This window comes from Coregonus clupeaformis, chromosome 39 (assembly GCF_020615455.1).
Source record: "Coregonus clupeaformis isolate EN_2021a chromosome 39, ASM2061545v1, whole genome shotgun sequence".
Classification (NCBI taxonomy): domain Eukaryota; kingdom Metazoa; phylum Chordata; class Actinopteri; order Salmoniformes; family Salmonidae; genus Coregonus; species Coregonus clupeaformis.
Genome location: NC_059230.1, coordinates 11,155,763 through 11,178,262, shown reverse-complemented (window position 1 = coordinate 11,178,262; position 22,500 = coordinate 11,155,763). Strand labels below are relative to the sequence as shown.

The following is a 22,500-nucleotide window of genomic DNA, read 5'->3' as shown; positions in this document are numbered from 1 at the left end:
AGTACAGTAGAGTACAGTAGAATACAGCAGAATACAGTAGAGTACAGCAGAATACAGTAGAGTACAGTAGAGTACAGCAGAGTACAGTAGAGTACAGTAGAATACAGCAGAGTACAGTAGAGTACAGCGGAATACAGTAGAGTACAGTAGAATACAGTAGAATACAGCAGAGTACAGCAGAGTACAGTAGAATACAGTATAGTACAGTAGAATACAGTAGAGTACAGTAGAGTACAGCAGAATACAGTAGAATACAGTAGAGTACAATAGAGTACAATAGAATACAGCAGAATACAGCAGAGTACAGCAGAGTACAGCAGAGTACAGTAGAATACAGTAGAGTACAGCAGAATACAATAGAGTAAAGCAGAGTACAGTATGAAAAATGTATGCACTCACTAACTGTAAGTCACTCTGGATAAGAGCGTCTGCTAAATGACTAAAATGTAAATGTAAAATACAGTAGTCTTGTCTAGCACTGACTGGGTTGACTGATTATGGCTGGCTTCTTCCACCCGAGTTTCTGTTTGGTTCAGTAATGGGGACACAAACTGCATTATGTATCCAAACAGGAAACTAAACAAAAAGGAAATTAAACACAAGTATGTTTGTTATTCCTCCATTGTCCTCCATTGATTGATAAGTGTCTGTTTGGACTCCCTGTCATTTGGAGGATACAGTAGAAATTGTTATTTTTCACTCTTTTCTTTTTGTGTGTTTAGGTCAGACAAAAGGATGACCCTGCCGTCACGGTTCCAGAACGAAGTGCACGCTCACCTCTCCAGGAACACCCAGAGCAACCGTACGTGGGACACTGACACACACACATACACATACACACACACACACACACACACACACACACACACACACACCTCTAGATATGCCCAGCAGAGCAACAGTGAAATGCCCAGCAGAGCAACAGTATGTAGGACAGTTGAAGGGCTACAACAGACTGTACTGTATGTCCCAGATCAGGGGTTTTATAGGTCCACAGCATTGCTGTTTTCATCTGGGGTGTAGTTCCTCACAGAGAGTTCAGTCTTTACATCGAAAGTAAAACCTCTTGAAACAGTAATTTACACAGCTATCGCTGACCCCTCTGGTTCCAGTCCTTCACATTACTGTCCTTTGAGCACAGCACGTCTCAAAGCAAAAATTACATTACAGGCTAGAGTTTAGCTTTAGGCTGCTAACTCATGACTTTCTTCTTAGGAATAAGAGACAGGTCTAGGAAAGCAGACGTTTTTAGTGTTACCCTGAGGCACCAAAAGTCTCTTGCAATGTAACACACATTGTTTTTCTCTGGGCCCTAGACTATAGCCGCCTGGTCAGGACAGACTCCTGGACTTATATATTCCATATCGTCCCAAAAACTGTGCAACAACGAGTCTATACCTGTATTATTTCATACAAATCGTGCCTAACCAACTTCACCTACAACGCCCTCCTCTTCTTTCCTCCTCCAGCTCCCACAAACCTCAACGGAAATGCCGGCTCTGGGAAGCCCAAGCCACATCACTACCCCAAGGACTACAACCCCTCATCCGGTGGGAACTACAACCCCCAGCAGGTGCAGGGGCGTATCAGAGAGGTGCTGAACAAGTACAGTAATGGTTTCTGGGTGTCCAAGCTGCCTCAGCTCTACAGAGAACTGTACAAACAGGACCTGCCTAGTGAAGCAATCAAAGACTTGGAGCACTGGAGACACATCTGCACCGTATGTACCATACTTGTATTGTATTTATATTGCTGTACAGTATTAAATTACACTGTTGAAATATCACATTATCATGGTAAGACCTGGAGCACTGGACACACATCTGCACCGAATGTACTTGTAGTGTATTTTAGGTTTAAAGAAGGCTTCTGAAGTTTGTAATTTCTACTTTGAAATTTCAGACTTGATATATCTTTACGAAAAATGTATCAACCCCTACAAAAATGCCCATTAATTATAATCCACATAATTCACATTTCCTGTTGCTGCAGGATTATTTTCCTGCTGTAGCAAACTAGCTCAAATTAAGATCCTGTATATATTAGATACAGCTTTTTAAAAATAAACTGAAAATAAAATATGAATAATTTATAGCTAAATAAACATGGTTTGAGTGTAATACTGATATTGTACATAGCGTTTTATTTTCTAGCCAAACATTTTCTATGTTTACATGGAATTCAACAATAACATCATGATAAGCATCCCTCATCTGGTTCGCAAGAGCAAAAATATTTGCACCTTTGGGGTCCCGAGTGGCGCAGCGGTCTAAGGCACTGCATCTCAGTGCTTGAGGCGTCACTACATTTACATTACATTTTAGTCATTTAGCAGACGCTCTTATCCAGACCCCCTGGTTCGATTCCAGGCTGTATCACAACCGGACGTGATTGGGAGTCCCATAGGGCGGCGCACAATTGGCCCAGCGTCGTCCGGGTTTGGCCGGTGTAGGCCGCCATTGTAAATAAGAATTTGTTCTTAACTGACTTGCCTAGTTAAATAAAGGTAAAATAACAGTTGATACTCTCGAAGTCAAATAGCCTGTAAGTCACCACAACTGCGTAGCATATGGTGTGATTTATAATGGCAGTATTATCCTTAGTTTTAGATCTGGGCACATATGTATCAAACGTCTCGTGCTGATTTAGGATCTGTTTTGACTATTAGATCACAATGAATAAGGTTACATGAACAGGAAAGACCTGATCCTTGATCAGCACTCCTATTCTGAGATGCTTGATACAAATGGCCACTGGTTGTTGTAGACTCTGTTTATCTGAAGAATATGTCCTCCTGTTCCAGGTAGAGAAACCATGCAGTAGCAACCCCAATGAGTTACTCCTCTACCCAGCTAAGGAACCAACACAAACGCAGACCCCATCCCCTATCCCTACCAGAGTCCTATCCCACACCTCCACCCCCTTCACCCCATCCATGGACATCAAGCCCCAGTCAAAGTCCCCTATCACCCCCACTACCACCACCATGAGCCCCCTCCCACTCACTCCCCCCTCCTCCTCCCCCAGTCCTCCGGCCTCCCCCTCCAACCTCTCTCCCGACCTCAAACAAAAACTGGGAGAGCTTCTAGTCAAATACAGCAACGGTCTATGGGTCCACGCCTTACCCAAACTCTACTTGGACACGTACAAGACCAAATTCCCCGAACACGTCCTGGAGAATCTCTCGCTGCTCTCCGACTTCTGCACCATCGACTACCCCATGCCGGACAACCCCAAACGTGCCATTCTGTACAAGAGGACCAGGGATGACGAAAACCGCAACAGGAGGGAGTCAGTGGAGGAGCGCAGGGCCAGAGAGGAGGTGGGGAGGAGGCTCAGCACCCAGACTGTACCTCCTCTTCTCATACCCCCAAAGGAGTACCCCTCTGTTTTGGTGGGGGAGGCTACTAATACCAATGGAGTCATACTCAGGTAAGAACCAGTGTGATAGGCATGGGAATCGTTTGGTTGTGGTGCAGTAAGAATAGGGCATGACAATGCCGTCAGTGCTGTTTAACTAAGCCTTACCTGGATGAATAGAAAGAAATGAAAGATTCTCTCCTCTCTCTCTCTCTTCTTACCCCCCTCCCCTCTCTCCCTGTGTATCCTCCATCCAGGTACATAGGAGAGGGCTACTCCCAGGCGCAGGAGGCTCTGGAGGACAAGATGAGAGAATTCTACTGTTGCCAGGACAACAACACCCGTACTGGTGACTACAACAGTCGTACACCCCTGACCTCCCTAACCTCGGGTCAGCTGGCTGCCGTCAGGGCGGAGGACGAGGAGATACTACGAGCACAAGTCACAGAGGTCATGGCCGACAAGGTCAAGGTGAGTTCAAAGGTCAATTGGTTGAAACGTCTAAATTAATAAAGATACAATGATTTCTATATCGTAGGGTATATGTTATATTATGGATCTATGGTGCCATGTTAATGGTTTAAGGATAGGAAGAAAGTTTAGGGTTTGACATTTTAGAAAATGAATCACTTCTCTCCACTTCTTTTTCACTGTGTTTTTTGCGTGTCTGTTGTTGAATCTGTAGGTTTACTATGTGGATCACGGGTTTTCGGAAGTCATCAGCAAGGCCAATGTGTTTGAGCTGCATGATACGTTTTTCAAGCTGCCTTTCCAGGCCACGAAGTGTCAATTGGCTGGTGAGTTTTGATCAAAATCTTCGACAGTGAATTATATAAAATCAACAGCGTTGCAGTCAGATGTTTGGATTCAGTTTCTTCTTCTTAATGAAGTGTCTGTCTGTCTGTCCGTCCGTCTGTCTGTCTGTTTTCCTATGCAGGTCTGGAGCCTTTCTGCCAGGAGCCTGCTGTCCTGAAAAAGTTTGAGTCCATGGCCAGCGGCAAGATCCTGTTGGCTGAGATCCTAGAGAGAGAGCAGACCCCATTGGTGGTCCTGTACGACACGTCGCAGGATGATGATGTTAACATCAACGCTGCATGTATCAAAGCCCTGCAGGACAAGACTCTGGCCAGCCCCCTACAGGTGGGTTACTGTCAGAGTAGAGGAGAGAGGAGAGGGGAGGAGGAGAGGAGGAGAGGAGAGTACCTGTACCACTGTCAGTGGGTCGAAGACATTCTTGAGCATCTTTCATCAGTACTGTATTAATCCCTGTTTTTCAGTCCATATTATTTTACTCTGGGGTAATATCTAAATAGTAGTTCTCTAACAGATTCCCAGACTCCAGATGCACCTTTTAAAATGTTTAAATGAGTGGAATGGGATCATGTCTAACCCAGCCATGGATCTCTCTCCCACTGTAGGTGAACAGTGCCTATATGAACGTGGCTGTGAGAAGTGTGTGTTCAGACGGGACAATCTACTGTCAGCTCCCGTCTCTAGGTCTGGCCAAACTCACTGAGATCCTGGAGAAGGCTGAGGCATACTTCCACTCACAGGTGTGTGTGTGTAGGTGTGTGTGTGTGTGTGTGTGTGTGTGTGTGTGTGTTTGTGTTTGTGTGTGTGTGTGTGTCGTCTTCTGAGGAGGATGCTGAGAGCCAGACACAGTTGAGATTAAGGAACATAATCTGGGGTTAAGACACAGGCTACTTAGTTGATCTCATCACATGACACTGGAACTGACTGACTGTCAATGACCCAGTGGTAACATAGTACCTACCCTAGTCTCCAGTTATCATTCACTAAGACGGAAAGTATTCAGACCCCTTGACTTTTTCCACATTTTGTTACGTTACAGCCTTGTTCTAAAATTGATTAAATTGTTTTTTTCCTCATCAATCTACACACAATATATTGACCTTGACCTGAAATGTTCTGCTTCAACAGTCTGAGTCAACGTAGATCTCATGTTTGTTTTTTTTGCCCGTGTCTGTCTCATGTTGATGACATAATCCTGTCCTATACTGATGACATAATCTCTTCTGTGTGGCAGGTGACATCAGAGTTCCTGGTGTCCAGACCGTTCTGTGGGAAAGTCTGTTTGGCACGCTACAAAGGCAAATGGTCTCGTGTGGAGGTGAGATGGATTCTATTACCAATACAGTCAATCGCTGATGTGGCAATGATAGATACTGCATGTCTCAGCTACAGTTCTGCCTAAAGGTCATACCATCTAGCTTCAGTTTAACCCACAATGAAAGATGTGGAGCAGAAGATGACTTACCTGGAAGGAAGTTAATTGTGATAGTTAATTAGCTAAATGTTACACCAAATATTGTACAAAATGTATACAGATGGAGGATCTTAATTTGACCAGTATTGTCACAGCAAAAGAATCCTGCAGCAACAGGATTTTAACATTTAGTCCATAATGTTGCTTGATCGGTGGTTAGGCTATTAGCTGGCCAAAATTAAGCTACATGAAAAATACTTTTATTATAACCGTGTGTGTGGGGGTTTCAGTGAATTTATGTAAATCATCAAGCTCATCTGCATTTGCGGTGCAGGAAAATTCTCAGCAACAGAAGAGTGATCAAATTAAGATCCTACATCTGTAGCACACAATGCTAGCACATCCTAGACAACCAGGTCATATGTTCCCACACTTTCTCCACACTCTTTCCCTGTATTCTTCACAGCGGCCTATCTTTCACCCTCCCTCATTCCCCTGTTTCTCCTATAGATCACTAACCTCCATGGTAGTTGTGTGTTGGACATCCTCTTCATAGACCTGGGCGTGCAGGCCTCGGTGGAGGTGTTTGAGCTGAGGGAAGTCCCACCTCCTTTCCTACGGGACCTGATTGCCATCCCTCCACAGGTCAGAACATGGATGGGGGTGGGGGGGGGGGGGGTAGTCTGACGTGCAGTAGTCTCTCTAGAGATGGTGAAGTGTTGTCTGGGTAATGTAGTCTGACGTGCAGTAGTCTCTCTCTAGGTAGTGAAGTGTTTTCTGGGTAATGTAGTCTGACGTGCAGTAGTCTCTCTAGAGATGGTGAAGTGTTGTCTGGGTAACGTAGTCTGACGTGCAGTAGCCTCTCTCTTGGCAGTGAACTGTTGTCTGGGTAATGTAGTCTGACGTGCAGTAGTCTCTCTCTTTAGGCGGTGAAGTGTTGTCTGGGTAATGTAGACTGACGTGCAATAGTCTCTCTCTTTAGGCGGTGAAGTGTTGTCTGGGTAATGTAGTCTGACGTGCAGTAGTCTCTCTAGGCAGTGAAGTGTTGTCTGGGTAATGTAGTCTGACGTGCAGTAGTCTCTCTAGAGATGGTGAAGTGTTGTCTGGGTAATGAATTCTGACGTGCAGTTGTCTCTCTAGAGATGGTGAAGTGTTGTCTGGGTAACATAGTCTGACGTACAGGAGTCTATCTTTAGGCGGTGAAGTGTTGTCTGGGTAATGTAGTCTAACGTGCAGTAGTTTCTTTAGGCGGTGAAGTGTTGTCTGGGTAACGTAGTCTGACGTGCAGTAGTCTCTCTAGGCAGTGAAGTGTTGTCTGGGTAATGTAGTCTGACGTACAGTAGTCTCTCTCTAGGCGGTGAAGTGTTGTCTGGCTGAGCTGACTGTGAGTGGTGTGGGTTCCTGGACTCCAGACGCTGTTCAGTGGCTCCGAGACGCCGTGCTCAGCTCTACAGACTGCAGCATGAAGGTGATGTATTACACCTAATTTTCCTCTGTGTGATTGGGTATGCTTTATATAGAACTCATCTTTTTTGTGAGTGTGTGACACCTGCCAATATCAATTCTGAGAATGTATCAACACACACACACACACACACACACACCATGCACACACACTGTATACTCACACTGAGATACAAATGCACACACATACTCCTGTCAGTCTCCCTGACAAGTGACCATTGTAAACTTACAGCGGAATTCTTCTTAACACTGATAGATCGTAAATTACTGTTTTATATCTTTACTGTTTTATATCTTTACTGTTTTATATCTTTACTGTTTTATATTACTGTTTTATGTTTTATATCATTATATCCTGTTAGTATGAATATACCGTTTTTATAAATCTTTAGAGATTGAAAAGTAGTGTTAGGTTTAAGCGCTTTGTGTATGAGAAGTGTAAATATGTAGTGGTAGACGGTAGGAATGTGTACTCCCAATAACTCAAGGTGCTGACTCATAAGAAGTCCTGTGATGTGTATGGAGGAGCATGGAGAAATCCTGGATGATGGAAAAGTACTGAAATACATTTTTGTGGAAGGGAAGGGGTGAGAGCTCAGGGTATAAATGGACACTGAATTGAATGTGTTTATTCAGCTGGTACCTCTTCGCTGAGTAAACATTGGAAACGTCACTCTGAGTTTGGGCTATTTTGTATGATAAATATGTTTATTGTTTATTGAGATATTGGGCTTATTATCAACCCCTCCCTCCCTCCCTCCCTCCCTCCCTCCCTCCATCCCTCCCTCCATCCCTCCATCCTTCCACAGATCGCCAAGCTGGACAAGACCAAACACAGTGTAGTCCATGTCTACCTGTTCACCGACAAGAACTTCCAAGACCCCGCGAGGAGTCTCAACCGTCAAATGGTCGCCTCGGATCTCTTCAAACACAGAGGGGATGTCTTCCTCAGGAGCCACAGGTAGGGCTGGGAGTCTATTCCAACAAGTCAGTTCCTGATTCCTACACAGTGTGGAATCTCCTGCCGTTGTGCGAAATACACATTTGAGTGGCTCTGTGACAAATGACAATAAAATATATTTAATATTCTCTTATCACAGCCCTTCCAAGACCTCCACCTGTACCTCCACTGCCACCCTCACCTCCACCCCCAAGACCTCCACAACCACCCCCACGCCCAGCTCCAACGGGACCAAGCCCCAGCTGAGACACGCCCACTCGGGCTCGGCACCGAGGCCGACGGGGAGTACAAGCACCCCTCCTGGGACTCCCCCACCTCCCTCATCCACCACACCACACAAGCTGCCCCTGCTGCTGGAACTCCCCCCTGCAGGTCAGTACCATATATTTAGTATGTGTCCTAAATGACTCCCCATTCCCTATTTAGTGCACTACTTTTGACCAGAGCACCATTTAAATAGTGAACTATGTAGGGTTATTTTAGAACGGACAACATGTTAGCACCTTTGAGCATTCCCTACTGTCCACAGATACAGTCAGATCCCAAATTATTGGCACCCTTGATAAAGATTAGCTAAAAAGACTGTAAACATTTTTAGCCAGTCTTTCTTGCTAATCTTTATCAAGGTTGCCCATAATTTGGGAACTGACTGTATCTACAAATGCATTGTTTTATACAATATTTTAAAATTTTATCCGTTTCCTGACCGAGTTTTCCTGACCAAGATGGCCGATATTTAGTCATGTTGCTAGGATGCCAAAGTCCATTCTAGTGTTCTATATGTAATTCTATGGTCCAAACTCTCTCTAAATCTGTCTCTGCTGCAGGTCATAACATGGATATCTATGTGTCGGTGGCGTGTCATCCGGGCCACTTCGTACTGCAACCTTGGAGAGATATGTACAAGCTGGTGGTTCTGATGGGAGAGATGATCCTGCACTATAACAAAACAGAGGCGAAGCCTCTCAAAGGGGAGAAGAACCAGATATATGCTGCCAAAGTGGAGAACAAGTACGTTTGTTGGTAGTGGATGGGAGCCGGGGGCATATGGGGGGGAAAGGGTGGAAATGTGTCTTGGGAGAGTGTTAGGGCACTGTAACCCAGGAGTGTGTATGAGAGATTTGTGTAGGGCTTCTTGTAAGATAGTCTGACTGCATTCATTAACAGTGTATTAAATTAGTCACCTAGTTTATTTGGGCACCCAGACTAAGGATGAACTTGAATTAACAAACCTCTTGATTGAATTAACTTGATTAATTGACCTCTCTGTGCCCTCCCAGTTGGCACCGTGTGCTGGTGAAGGGGGTGTTGACCAACGGTCAGGTGTCGGTCTATGAACTGGACTATGGTAAACATGAGCTGGTCAGCAGCACACAGCTCCGCCCCCTCATACAGGAATTCCGACAGCTACCATTCCAGGGCATCACCGCACAACTCGCAGGTAACTAAGGAGCATTGCCCCAGACAACCATATACCGTAGACTTCAGAATGCACCCAGACTGCAAAAGAATCAGCAACAACTGGTTCTTCTTATTTGCACATTTTGGAAAAAGAGTTATGTCCCTTATATGGCTGTGTTGCTTTTAGTGTTATTGTTGATGTGAACAAGGACCTCTGGAAGCATCTCTACATGTGTCACATGGTCCTTGAGCTCGTTAATGTCTAGATAAGTCAATTCATTCTGAACATACAGAACGTTTGAGTAGGGAGTCCTGTGGTGGCCAGGATAGCAACTGAACTGAGAAATTACTTCAGCGTTGCAGTCATGAGTTTAGAGAAGGGGTGTCAAACATACGGGCCCGCGAGGGGGTCCAATCTGGCCCACAGGTGGTAAAAAAAAAGAAAAAGTGTTTTGTTGTTTTTGGGGGGCGAGGGAACTAATTCAATATACTTTAAAATTACTCAAACCAAATTTATTCTGTGTAGAAATGATAATGGACCTAAATGTATACTGTTTTTATACCTCACTAATAATCACAGAAATTAAAGCTAGACAGTCAGGGAGCATCGAAAATTCCAACAATGATTGATAGAGGACTATCTTTTGCAAATTTTGACGCCAGGAAATATAACCAATTTTCAGTGCAGCCCTCCGGACCTTGTTGAAGACCGAATTCTGCCCCCCGGGCAAAATGAGTTTGACACCCTTGGTTTAGAGGATATTTGATATAAATGTTTTACTTTACACTTTGTGTTTCCTTTTCCTGAAATTAGAATCCCTTTTAACTTGCCTATTTCTCATACATAATTCCTAGGATAGATTTTTTTCGTATGAAGCTTGTTGATTGGCTAACATTTCCTCTCCACCAATAGGAGTGAAGCCGAGGCAGTGGTCGGAGGAGGCTTCCATCGTGTTCCGGAACCATGTGGAGAAGAAGCCGCTGGTGGCCCAGCTAGAGGCCGTACAGGAAGCGGATCACCCCTGGGACAGGAAATTGACTGTCTTCCTGGTCGACACCTCGCAGGAGGAGAGGGACATCTGGGTTCATGACATCATGGCCGAGTTCGCTGACGAACTCACCAAAGAAGGGTAGTTGGATAAACCCTGCATCTAGAGTGCTGGGTATGGCAGGAACAACTAGGTAGGTATATCCAAAACAAATGTAAAAAAAACATTTGTTTTGGATACCTAAGTGTAGTTGAATGCCGGACGTTGCTACGGACGTTGCTATGAGAAACCAGAACGCTTGTTGCCATTACAATGGGAGACTGTTGGAAGGAGGGAGACTTGTGACTTGGACTTGTCGTGTTGTGCTTGAGAGTGGGGTGACACAGTGACAGTGAAGAACACTTGCTCGCAGTATGGCATGGCGTTTTGATCAAAGCTCAATAATATCACCATCGTGCTGACTTCCCTAAAAGCTTTGCCACACAGAGGCGTTGTGATATGGGATGGGTTTCCCAAAGCCTTCGCTCATATGGTACTTTTTTTTTCCTCGACTCAAGCCACTCGTAGAACAGCAAAGTCCTACATTTGACAAATATCGCTCCTTGACGGTCAAAAATGTCGCTCCTTTACTGGGTTGTAGAGAGAGATAATGTACAACATTAGCTACAAAGGATTTGGGAAACACATTACAGTGTTTACATATTGAATCTCTAGTTCTATACAAATTAGGGAAATCAATGTGTACAGTGGGGAAAACAAGTATTTAGTCAGCCACCAATTGTGCAAGTTCTCCCACTTAAAAAGATGAGAGAGGCCTGTAATTTTCATCATAGGTACACGTCAACTATGACAGACAAAATGAGAAAAGAAAATCCAGAAAATCACATTGTAGGATTTTTAATGAATTTATTTGCAAATTATGGTGGAAAATAAGTATTTGGTCAATAACAAAAGTTTCTCAATACTTTGTTATATACCCTTTGTTGGCAATGACACAGGTCAAATGTTTTCTGTAAGTCTTCACAAGGTTTTCACACACTGTTGCTGGTATTTTGGCCCATTCCTCCATGCAGATCTCCTCTAGAGCAGTGATGTTTTGGGGCTGTCGCTGGGCAACACAGACTTTCAACTCCCTCCAAAGATTTTCTATGGGGTTGAGATCTGGAGACTGGCTAGGCCACTCCAGGACCTTGAAATGCTTCTTACGAAGCCACTCCTTCGTTGCCCGGGCGGTGTGTTTGGGATCATTGTCATGCTGAAAGACCCAGCCACGTTTCATCTTCAATGCCCTTGCTGATGGAAGGAGGTTTTCACTCAAAATCTCACGATACATGGCCCCATTCATTCTTTCCTTTACACGGATCAGTCGTCCTGGTCCCTTTGCAGAAAAACAGCCCCAAAGCATGATGTTTCCACCCCCATGCTTCACAGTAGGTATGGTGTTCTTTGGATGCAACTCAGCATTCTTTGTCCTCCAAACACGACGAGTTTAGTTTTTACCAAAAAGTTATATTTTGGTTTCATCTGACCATATGACATTCTCCCAATCCTCTTCTGGATCATCCAAATGCACTCTAGCAAACTTCAGACGGGCCTGGACATGTACTGGCTTAAGCAGGGGGACACGTCTGGCACTGCACGATTTGAGTCCCTGGCGGCGTAGTGTGTTACTGATGGTAGGCTTTGTTACTTTGGTCCCAGCTCTCTGCAGGTCATTCACTAGGTCCCCCCGTGTGGTTCTGGGATTTTTGCTCACCGTTCTTGTGATCATTTTGACCCCACGGGGTGAGATCTTGCGTGGAGCCCCAGATCGAGGAAGATTATCAGTGGTCTTGTATGTCTTCCATTTCCTAATAATTGCAACCACAGTTGATTTCTTCAAACCAAGCTGCTTACCTATTGCAGATCCAGTCTTCCCAGCCTGGTGCAGGTCTACAATTTTGTTTCTGGTGTCCTTTGACAGCTCTTTGGTCTTGGCCATAGTGGAGTTTGGAGTGTGACTGTTTGAGGTTGTGGACAGGTGTCTTTTATACTGATAACAAGTTCAAACAGGTACCATTAATACAGGTAACGAGTGGAGGACAGAGGAGCCTCTTAAAGAAGAAGGTACAGGTCTGTGAGAGCCAGAAATCTTGCTTGTTTGTAGGTGACCAAATACTTATTTTCCACCATAATTTGCAAATAAATTCATTAAAAATCCTACAATGTGATTTTCTGGATTTTCTTTTCTCAATTTGTCTGTCATAGTTGACGTGTACCTATGATGAAAATTACAGGCCTCTCTCATCTTTTTAAGTGGGAGAACTTGCACAATTGGTGGCTGACTAAATACTTTTTTTCCCCACTGTATGTGATACATAAGCTGCATTATCGATCAACGCACAAAAAGTGTTTAACTCAACCTGTCAAAGGTTGTTGTTAATTCAGACACATAGTTACAGTATGAAGACCTTTACCCAGACCCGTTCATTTCAATCTGACATCATGAAGGGTTACAAAACTTAGTTAAAAGGATAGTTCAGCCATTTTTATGGTCCATAGACTGCTTTCAAGGTAAAATCACTGAACTGTCTCTTTAAGAAGACATTCCCTCTAGTCAGTTAATGATACAAAGAAGCCATTCTTATTTCTTATTTCTTATTTCTATTTTCCGCTCATGTGACTTAGCTATTTTTTGTAAAAAATGTACGTTGTTTTTTTATTTTATTTTTTCATTTGTTTAATTTGTGTTGGACGACAAGACTTTCTGCAGATATCCTTAGGGGCCAAGCGTTTTTTCTGGCCATGTGAACTGACTGATAAAAGCACTAGTTTGTTAAGAGTATTAGGCTAGTACTGTATTATAGACTGTTCCATGATCTGGAAAAACTCCTGACTCTAGATACGCTGCATGATACGGCACATAGTTTGATAATATAATATATGCTAACAGGTAGTAGTGTTTAACTGATGATACTCTGTGTCTCACCGTTGGAGTGATGGTAAGGCTGGAGTTTTGCTGAGAACAGAATATCAACTCTGCTTTAAGGGGTAGTTGTTATTGCTATTTTACATATTTAGATATTTTTTTCCTAACTTTGAAAGCAGTCTATAGACAAGTAATGACTGCAAACTTTAGTTTTGTTAAAATAGACTGCTTTCATGGTGAGGAAACAAAAATATGTACAATTGCTGAACTATCCCTTTAAGGTTTTTTCTTTTATTTTCATTGTGTTAAGATTTAGACTTGAGGTTGACTGCATACAGTATGTCAAATGTTTTAGGAATAAAGTTAATTAAAGGGTCAACTTTGTCAAGTTGTTTGCAGAAGTAAAGTTAATACAGAGATTTTTTTTGTCTGTAGTAACTCAGTCTCTCAGAAACTCAGATTGGAATTCAACTTCTTTATTAAAATAGCAATATGGTATCTTATATACATGTCATATCACATCAGTGTCAACAAATTGATTCATAATCCAAATACATTTAAAATACATGAAAGTTCATACTCTTTCCCAACGTGCACACCTTTATGTATTTTCTCAGTCACAAAGTATAGAGGAGAGAACAAGAGAGGAGAGAGGATGGGGAGCAGAGGAGGAGAGGAGAGGAGGGGTGAGGAGAGGAGAAGAGGAGGGGTGAGGAGAGGAGAAGAGAAGAGGAGGGGTGAGGAGAGGAGAGGAGGAGGGGTGAGGAGGAGAAAACAGGAGATGAGAGCAGAATAGGAGAGGATGGTGAGGAGAGGATGGTGAGGAGAGGAGAGAAGAAGAGAGGAGGGGAGGAGAAAACAGGAGATGAGAGGAGAAGAGTAGAGTAGAGAAGAGGAGGAGAGAACAGGAGAGGAGGAGTGCATCTCATCCTTAGAGCTGATGATATACACAGTACATAGTTAGGCATGGATATGATCTTGTAGCATATCTACAGACACAAACACATATATGTAGTACATTTGTTGTATTTATGTAGTATATATGTAGTGTATATGTAGTACATACAGATGCACACACACACAAGGTTAAATCCGTCTTTGTCTCCCAAGATTCATTGAAACGATAGCGTCCCCTCAGGTCTTCCAGTGCTTATCGAATGGACAGAATCATGACGAACTCTGGAAGGCAAGAGAGGGAAATTAGAAAGGCCACAACATTTTGGGCCACCACTGCATTAGAGAATTGTGTGTGTGTGTGTGTGACTGTGCGTTAATGCGTACATGTGTGATCATACTTCTTTGTGTGTGTCCTGAATGTGAGTATTTCCTCCACGTGTGTGTGTGTATGTGACCTCACCTACATCTGTGTGTGTGTGTGCAAAATTATCTCTTCACCGTCAAAGTCGACGCTTCCGTCTCCGTTGATGTCAATCTCCTTGAGGATCTCCTCCAGCTCTCCTTTCTTCAGTTTCTCCCCCAGAAAACACTTCACCGCCTCCTTCATCTCATCCTGACTGATCTTCCCATCACAGTCCTGGTCAAACTGAGAGGAGAGAGGAGAGGGGAGGAGAGGTGAAGGGAGGGGTGAGGAGAGGTGAGGAGCGGTGAGAAGGGGAGAGGGGAGGAGAGTTGATGAGAGGAGGGTTGAGGAGAGATGAGGGGAGGGGTGAGGAGGGGTGAGGTGAGGAGAGAGGAGAGTTGAGGAGTAGAGGAGGAGAGGTGAGGAGAGGATGTTGAGGATGAGAGGATGGGGGTGATTAAGTAAACAGGTGACTTAATATTGGTTGAGGGCTGAATCTGAACTTGAGGAAGAGTAGGTAAGGTCAATCATGCAAGGATGTAAAAGCTGGGAGATTAAAGTTTGAGTTATAATGCCTGTGTTTTCTGTTTGTAGTTTATTTTGGTTCCAATCTCAGTCTCTTACTTGAGAGAAGGCTGATCTGAGCTCCTTCAGCCCCAGCATGTCAACAGTCTCCCCCATTATCCTGGGACCCATTAGCTCACAGAAGTCATCAAAGTCCATAAGACCGCCCACTGCAGAGAAACATACCAATCAACAATCAGGACACAGGTAGGGACTGGTCCAACACACCAATGAACAGTCAGGAGATAGGTAGGTGACTAGATGAACACACCAATCAAAAACCAGGACAGGAGGGTTCAGTGGTGTCAATAACCTCAGTCAATGAGGTTCTCAATGCAGAGTTAAGGAAACACACTGTTTCTGTTCCTCGCTCTCTCGCTCGTTCTCTCTCTTTCTCCCATCTCTCTCTCGTTCTCTCTCTCTCTCTCTCTCTCTCTCTCTCTCTCTCTCTCTCTCTCTCTCTCTCTCGCAGTCATATTATCACACTCACTCCTCAACTTGATCTCCAGCAGGACTATAACAGGTCTATAACAGGTCAGAACAGGTCTGTAAAATGCTATAACAGGTCTTTAACAGGTCTTTAACAGGTTATAACAGGTTATAACAGGTATGTAACCGGTCTGTAACAGCACTGTGACAGGTCTGTAACAGATCTGTAACAGGTCTGTAACAGGTCTGTAACAGGTCTATATCAGGTCTGTAACAGGTTATAACAGATCTATATCAAGTCTGTAACCGGTTATAACAGGTCTGTAACAGGTCTGTAACAGGTCTGTAACAGCACTGTGACAGGTCTGTAACAGATCTATAGCAGGTCTGTAACAGATCTATAGCAGGTCTGTAACAGGTTATAACAGGTCTGTAACAGGTCTGTAAAAGGTATGTAACATGTCTGTAACAGGTCTGTAAAAGGTATGTAACATGTCTGTAACAGGTCTGTAACAGGTCTATAACAGGTTATAACAGATCTATATCAAGTCTGTAACCGGTTATAACAGGTCTGTAACAGGTCTATAACAGGTCTGTAACAGTTCTATAACAGGTCTATAACAGGTCTGTAAAAAAATATAACAGGTCTGTAACAGGTCTGTAACAGTTCTATAACTGGTCTGTAACAGGTTATAGCAGGTCTGTAACAGGTCTGTAACAGGTATATAACAGGTCTGTAACAGGTCTATAACAGATCTATATCAAGTCTGTAACCGGTTATAACAGGTCTGTAACAGGTTATGACAGGTCTTTAACAGGTCTGTAACAGTTTTATAACAGGTCTGTAACAGGTTATAACAGGTCTGTAACAGGTCTTTAACAGGTTATAGCAGGTCTATAACAGGTCTGTAACAGGTTATAGCAGGTCTATATCAGGTCTGTAACAGGTCTATATCAGGTCTTTAACAGGTTATAGCAGGTCTGTAACAGGTTATAGCAGGTCTGTAACAGGTTATAACATGTTTTAACAGGTCTGTAACAGGTTATAACAAGTCTATAACATGTCTGTAACAGGTCTATATCAGGTCTGTAACAGGTTATAACAGGTCTGTAACAGGTCTATAACAGGTCTGTAACAGGTCTGTAACAGATCTATATCAAGTCTGTAACCGGTTATAACAGGTCTGTAACAGGTTATAACATGTCTATATCAGGTCTTTAACAGGTTATAGCAGGTCTATAACAGGTCTGTAACAGGTTATATCAGGTCTATATCAGGTCTGTAACACGTCTATATCAGGTCTTTAACACGTTATAGCAGGTCTATAACAGGTCTGTAACAGGTCTGTAACAGGTCTGTAACAGGTCTATATCAGGTTATAGCAGGTCTATAACAGGTCTGTAACAGGTTATAACAGGTCTGTAACAGGTTATAGCAGGTCTTTATCAGGTCTGTAACAGGTCTATAACATGTTATAACATGTTTTAACAGGTCTGTAACAGGTCTGTAACAGGTTATAACAGGTCTATATCAGGTCTGTAACATGTTATAACAGGTCTGTAACAGGTCTGTAATAGGTCTATAACAGGTCTATAACAGGTCTGTAACAGGTTATAACAGGTCTGTAACAGGTCTATAACAGGTCTGTAACAGGTCTGTAACAGGTCTGTAACAGGTTATAACAGGTCTATATCAGGTTATAGCAGGTCTATAACAGGTCTGTAACAGTTTATAGCAGGTCTATATCAGGTCTGTAACAGGTCTATATCAGGTCTTTAACACGTTATAGCAGGTCTATAACAGGTCTGTAACAGGTTATAGCAGGTCTATATCAGGTCTGTAACAGGTCTATATCAGGTCTGTAACAGGTTCAACAGGTCTGTAACAGGTTATAACAGGTCTATATCAGGTCTGTAACAGGTTATAACAGGTCTATAACAGGTCTGTAACAGGTTAAACAGGTCTGTAACAGGTTATAACAGGTCCATAACAGCTATATAACAGTTATAAGACACTCACTCCTCATCTTAATCTGTTGTACTATCTCCAGCAGCTCCATCTCAGTGGGCATGTAGCCCATGGTCCTCATGCACTCTGCCACGTCCTTGTAGTTCAGGTAGCCATCGCAGTCGTAGTCAAACTCCTTGAAGGCAAAGTCCAGCTCTGCGCCAAAGGTCAAATGTTAGAGGTTAGAGGTCAGAAGGTGATGCTGACACCATGGAAGTAGAATTACTAAAAGGAACTTTCCCATTCAGGTCGACATTCTGTGATGGGTAGGCAGACGTTTATATTGAGTCTACCCATGACTGTAGTACTGTCGAAGTTCCGTGGTCTGAGGGGCGTTTTGCCCATTCTAGTCATGCTATTTCTATGGACGACTCAAAGCTACCCCTCTTTTACAAGTCTAATGTCTGGCTGAATACTAACTTGAGTAATATGAGCTCAATGTAATGAGTCGTGCAAATGGTCAACCTCCTGTAAATAAAGCATTCTACTGTATATGCAATATCACTGTGCTAAGAAGACTCACCATCCAACTCTGCTTGAGCCAACTCTCTCTCCTAAAGGAAGACAACAGGGGAGAGGTGTTTTTGTGAGGGAGAGACAACACTGTGTGACAATACTCAAGCCTGGCTCACATTTTGTGGAATATTATAGTGCATGACTTGCAGAATATCCTCATGTACTACAATCTGGATAGGGTCAACCTTGAAGACATTGGGACAAAAAAAAGGTGCTTATCGCTGGAAGTTTAGGACAGGAAATTTGAGATGTATACTGTTGTGTAAGAGGAGGTTAAAGGTTTTAGGGTTAGGTCATTCTGTTACGGTAGTGAGGTAAATTAGTGAGGGATTGGGGACAGGAACAGTTAAGGACGTTTCCTTCTCATGGTGGATTAAATCGTTAAGAGTTCCATCCTGTTTGTCTGGGACACCATTCAATGTAGCGTGTTGTGTTCAAAGCCTACGTTCACACTGCATGCTCAATAGCTTCTAGTTTAAATGCCAATTGCAATTATTCTATCCATAATCGATGTCCCCAGGTTAAGTTTCACAATGTCAAGAAACATTTCTAAGTAAGACAACAGCAATTGTTCATAAAACAGCACACATCAATTGGTCTTAACCTTTACACATATCACAAACAAACAAAAACAGTATTAAAACAACTGTACAACTTTCCCCTTTTGTTCGATGCTCTTCCAGCATCTTCTAGCCTTAATCCTAATGAGTGGTGAGAGGATAACTACTCTGTGTGTGTAACTGACAGGGTCATTACCCACACACACACACACACACACACACACACATTCAGGCAGAAACGCATTTGTAGCTTGCTGGCAGACAAGCAGGCACGCACACACACACACACACACACACACACACACACACACACACACACATCGGCATGCAAAGATCAGAAGCTCCGCTAACATAGCAGAATCCCTGACTTTTCACTCCCCACCAAACACCAGACTGCTGTTAGCCTAGCATGTCACTCACTAAGTGGTGTAGGGTTATAGGTCAGGATTAGGGGTTAGGGGTCAAAGGGTAAAGTAGATGTTATGGTGTGTGTGTGTGTGTGTGTATACCGCTCCAAACACGCTGCAGAGCAGGGTGGTGTGTATCTTCTCCATGTCCTGTCTCTTCTGTTCTTTCTTGGACACCTTCTTGGGAGCCGACTCCGAACCCGAGGACGAGGACTTCTGGGAGGATTTACCACCTTTGCTAGGAGCCAAGAGACACCAGGGGTTCACATTAGAGACATTGACAAGCGCTATCTTACCAACTCAGTGGTTAGAGTGTCCGCCATGAGATTGGAAGGTTGGGAGTAATACCAAAGACTGTAAAAATGGGAGCCAATGCGTTTCTGCTTGGCACTCAGAATTAAGGAGATAGATTGGGTGTAATGCTCTGCGACAGACTAGCGTCATGTCCACGCCAGGCGGTGTACTTGTTCATCAAACTGCCTCATGCTACAGAAACAGGAGATGGCCATCCTATGAGCCGTTCTGGCTCACACATGCCAACACTGGTGCAAGGCACTTACTTACCATCTTGCCACCTTGACTTAACATAATAACCATGGGGAGAATCCATAAAAATAAGGAAATCACTCAATGGTCCTGCATACACATTCAAGTTTTACAACTGATGTACAACAGAGATATTTTTCTGCAACAACAACAAAACAAAAAACGATCCAAGTATCGTGGTGAAGACGCCACTTGGATGATGTTTTATTATTTTAGGCATCACCAAAAACATCAGGTGGTATCACAACCACTGTGTCAACCTCAGGTAACCTCTCCGTGTCTATCAACAGCTTGCTGTGAATTATCCTGTCTCAGATGTAGACGTTGATCTTACCTGTCTGTAGAGGCTGCAGACGTTGCCGAGGTTACAGAGGCTGCAGACGTGGTGGACGGGGTCTTAGACATCCTGGAGAAAAATTTATACTCAAATGAGTGTGTGTGTGCGTGCATGTGTGATTGTGTGTGTGTGTGTGTGTGGTGTGTGTGTGTGTGCGTGTGTGCGTGTTGATACATTCTCAGAATTGATATTGGCAGGTGTCACACACTCACAAAAATGATGAGTTCTATACAAAGCATACCCAATCACACAGAGGACAAAGAGGTGTAACCTACTTTAGGGACATACACACATACACAGTCAAGGCATAGGTCATTAACCAATCTCACCCTCTATTTTGTGCAAAGATTACATACAGATAACTGATCTACGTTGTCCTTACCTTCAGCTGGTCCTTAAAAAACAAAGGCAGGAAAGGAAAGGAAAGGAGATGGAGAGAGTGAGAGCTGCCGTCTTTCTCCTTCAGTAATGTGAATGACAGGACTGGTTCCACCTCCTCTCCTCTCCTTCATCCCTCCCTCCTTCTCTCCCTCCCTCTTCCCTTCCCTCCCTCCTTCCCTCCCTCCCTCTTTCCTTCCCTCCCTCCCTTCGTCAGAGAGTATTACCATGTGATTACCTGGCTAAATGTGTCTAGGTCAGAAACCAAACAGCACGCATGACAGTGGGTGATTCACTGTGGATCTGTCATACACACACGCACGCATGCACTGACTGTCAGTCACACCGTGTGTGTGTGTGTGTGTGTGCACGTGCGTGACAGATACAACTCATTTATTTAGTGAAGCAGTGCACAAATTCAAAGGAAGAAAAATGAATGATGTTTAATTGAAATTGTATTTCAATTCATCAAATGCAGAGCAAATTCATTTATAAATAAAAAAGTAAGATAGAATTCACATGAGGCTGTGTGATAACCCTTTATTTAACAGTCCTATTTCAGTTGGTATTTACCTAGTATAGATACAGGGTTGGAGTCAACTCTTTTTCAATTCAGTCAATTCAGGAAATAAATGGAAATTCAATTCCAATCCCAATTTACCTCATGGATTGGTTCTGTTTCCCGGGAAATAACGTGAAATTCAGACACTTAATAGAATTCCATTGTCAAGGAACCCTGACATCATAACTGATATCTATCATCTATTCGATTTGGACAGTAGCTTATTTCCCGGGAAAACAGAACCTTAGACTTTTTCACCAAAGAAACGTGCTTACAAATGCCCTTTTAAAAACGTATGTTTAAGTGCATTTTTAAAAATAATGTGTGACGTTGAATAAATATTATTCAATAGCTATTATTGTGTACTTTTATGTTTGCTTATTGTTTAATCTAGGTTCAAACACATTTTAGGTGGTTCATAGTGCGAAAAGGGTTTGGAACCACGTTTATTTATTTATTCTAACAGATTCTGATGGAAATAGTGGGCCGTTCTTTCCATTCAGTTGAACACGATAGAGAGTGCTCTAGTCTCCGAGAGTAAGCGTTAACTCCAGGCCAGGCTGATAGAGAGGATGAGGAAAGGGAAACGCTGACTCTCTTCCTGGGATGTGACAGAGGTTAGCTTGGGCAAAGGACACTTATTTTAGTGTAAGCAGCAGCTGACTCTGTGGAAATGGTCAAATGATGCAATAGGCTACACATTGGACTACATTAATCAAAAGACATGCAATTGTGTGTGTGTGTGTGTATGTGTGTGCGTGCGTGCATGTATACGTGGGCTACGTGCGTGCTTGCGCTTCTGCGTAGCATGATCAATTTCTCAATAGGAAATAGCTGAGATAGCAAGGAATTATGAATGCCACGATACGGTTAAAGAAGTGGAAAAGTTTAACATACGACACCTAGCACTCAAACTTCTGCAAAAATCTATCTGAGGATTGAGAAAACAGTGAAATCCTTCCCAAAGTCAGTGGCCTATATTTTTAACAGCGAACTCGGTGGATTTTGGAAAAGAAAAACACTATTTGTTCAGTCAGTGATTATTAACCTGTTCCCTGCAGTCAGCTGCACTTTCTTCGCACCGTTGGCACACTGTAGTGGCTCGTGTGCCGAACGTCACAGGACAGGACATGACAATTCTGATGGAGTTGGGAAATCCTCTGTAAGCAAAACAACGGATGACAATCACCGATTTTTCACCAAAGATCAGACTTTGGAATAAGGAACGCTTCTATGGACCATTAATTGACAACACGATATTCATATTATTCTACGACAAGGCATCTCCAAGTTGGCGGTTTAAACGTTTCATGCCCTCTTCGACCGTGATAGTAAACGTTGACGACGTTCTCCATGGATAGTGTGCGCAGGGCGCGAGGAGGGTGCGGATGCGCATGATATCCTGCGTCGCTCGCGGAGTTTACGGTAGGGCTACTACATGAAGAAGTAGGAAATAATTCGATTCATTATGTCAACCGCGGAACAGGAGATGGAACCGGTCCCGGTGGTTAACGGAGTGGACAATAACAGTCGCCGTTACCGGCGAGAGCTCTCAGCAGAAGACCACAACCATGATCCGGTAA

General features: G+C 43.4%; 3 protein-coding genes across 5 annotated transcripts in view; 2 read left to right on the top strand and 1 right to left on the bottom strand.

Moving 5' to 3' along the window:
- LOC121554431 (tudor domain-containing protein 7B-like) overlaps window positions 1-11,169 on the top strand; it is a 33,072-nt gene extending 21,903 nt beyond the window's left edge. The window contains exons 6-20 of the mRNA XM_041868019.2: window positions 723-802; window positions 1,470-1,720; window positions 2,804-3,432; window positions 3,618-3,831; window positions 4,046-4,157; window positions 4,298-4,500; window positions 4,779-4,913; window positions 5,408-5,491; window positions 6,098-6,232; window positions 6,942-7,055; window positions 7,861-8,012; window positions 8,152-8,384; window positions 8,840-9,023; window positions 9,293-9,453; window positions 10,327-11,169. Of these exons, the coding sequence (XP_041723953.2) occupies window positions 723-802; window positions 1,470-1,720; window positions 2,804-3,432; window positions 3,618-3,831; window positions 4,046-4,157; window positions 4,298-4,500; window positions 4,779-4,913; window positions 5,408-5,491; window positions 6,098-6,232; window positions 6,942-7,055; window positions 7,861-8,012; window positions 8,152-8,384; window positions 8,840-9,023; window positions 9,293-9,453; window positions 10,327-10,547 (2,908 nt within the window). The 3' untranslated portion in view covers window positions 10,548-11,169. The remainder of the gene's footprint in view (window positions 1-722; window positions 803-1,469; window positions 1,721-2,803; window positions 3,433-3,617; window positions 3,832-4,045; window positions 4,158-4,297; window positions 4,501-4,778; window positions 4,914-5,407; window positions 5,492-6,097; window positions 6,233-6,941; window positions 7,056-7,860; window positions 8,013-8,151; window positions 8,385-8,839; window positions 9,024-9,292; window positions 9,454-10,326) is intronic.
- A 2,995-nt stretch (window positions 11,170-14,164) lies between these two features.
- LOC121554144 (calcium-binding protein 2-like) lies at window positions 14,165-22,050 on the bottom strand. 3 transcript variants are annotated; one of them, XM_041867608.1, is made up of 8 exons: window positions 21,966-22,050; window positions 19,975-20,046; window positions 19,197-19,332; window positions 18,135-18,165; window positions 17,624-17,767; window positions 15,235-15,344; window positions 14,706-14,853; window positions 14,165-14,489 (listed from the first exon to the last, which is right to left on the bottom strand). In XM_041867608.1, exons 2-8 carry the CDS (start codon window positions 20,043-20,045, stop codon window positions 14,461-14,463), a joined length of 669 nt encoding a protein of 222 aa, XP_041723542.1. In that variant the 5' UTR covers window position 20,046; window positions 21,966-22,050; the 3' UTR covers window positions 14,165-14,460. The 3 variants fall into 3 exon arrangements, with proteins under 3 accessions (XP_041723542.1, XP_041723541.1, XP_041723540.1); XM_041867607.1 differs by lacking the exon at window positions 21,966-22,050 and adding an exon at window positions 20,360-20,464; XM_041867606.1 differs by lacking the exon at window positions 21,966-22,050 and having other exon boundaries at window positions 19,975-20,464.
- LOC121554206 (SH3 domain and tetratricopeptide repeat-containing protein 1-like) overlaps window positions 22,032-22,500 on the top strand; it is a 25,590-nt gene continuing 25,121 nt past the window's right edge. Inside the window, exon 1 of the mRNA XM_045211900.1 lies at window positions 22,032-22,500. This exon is cut by the window's right edge and continues 27 nt beyond it. Coding sequence (XP_045067835.1) covers window positions 22,386-22,500 — 115 coding nt within the window. The 5' untranslated portion in view covers window positions 22,032-22,385.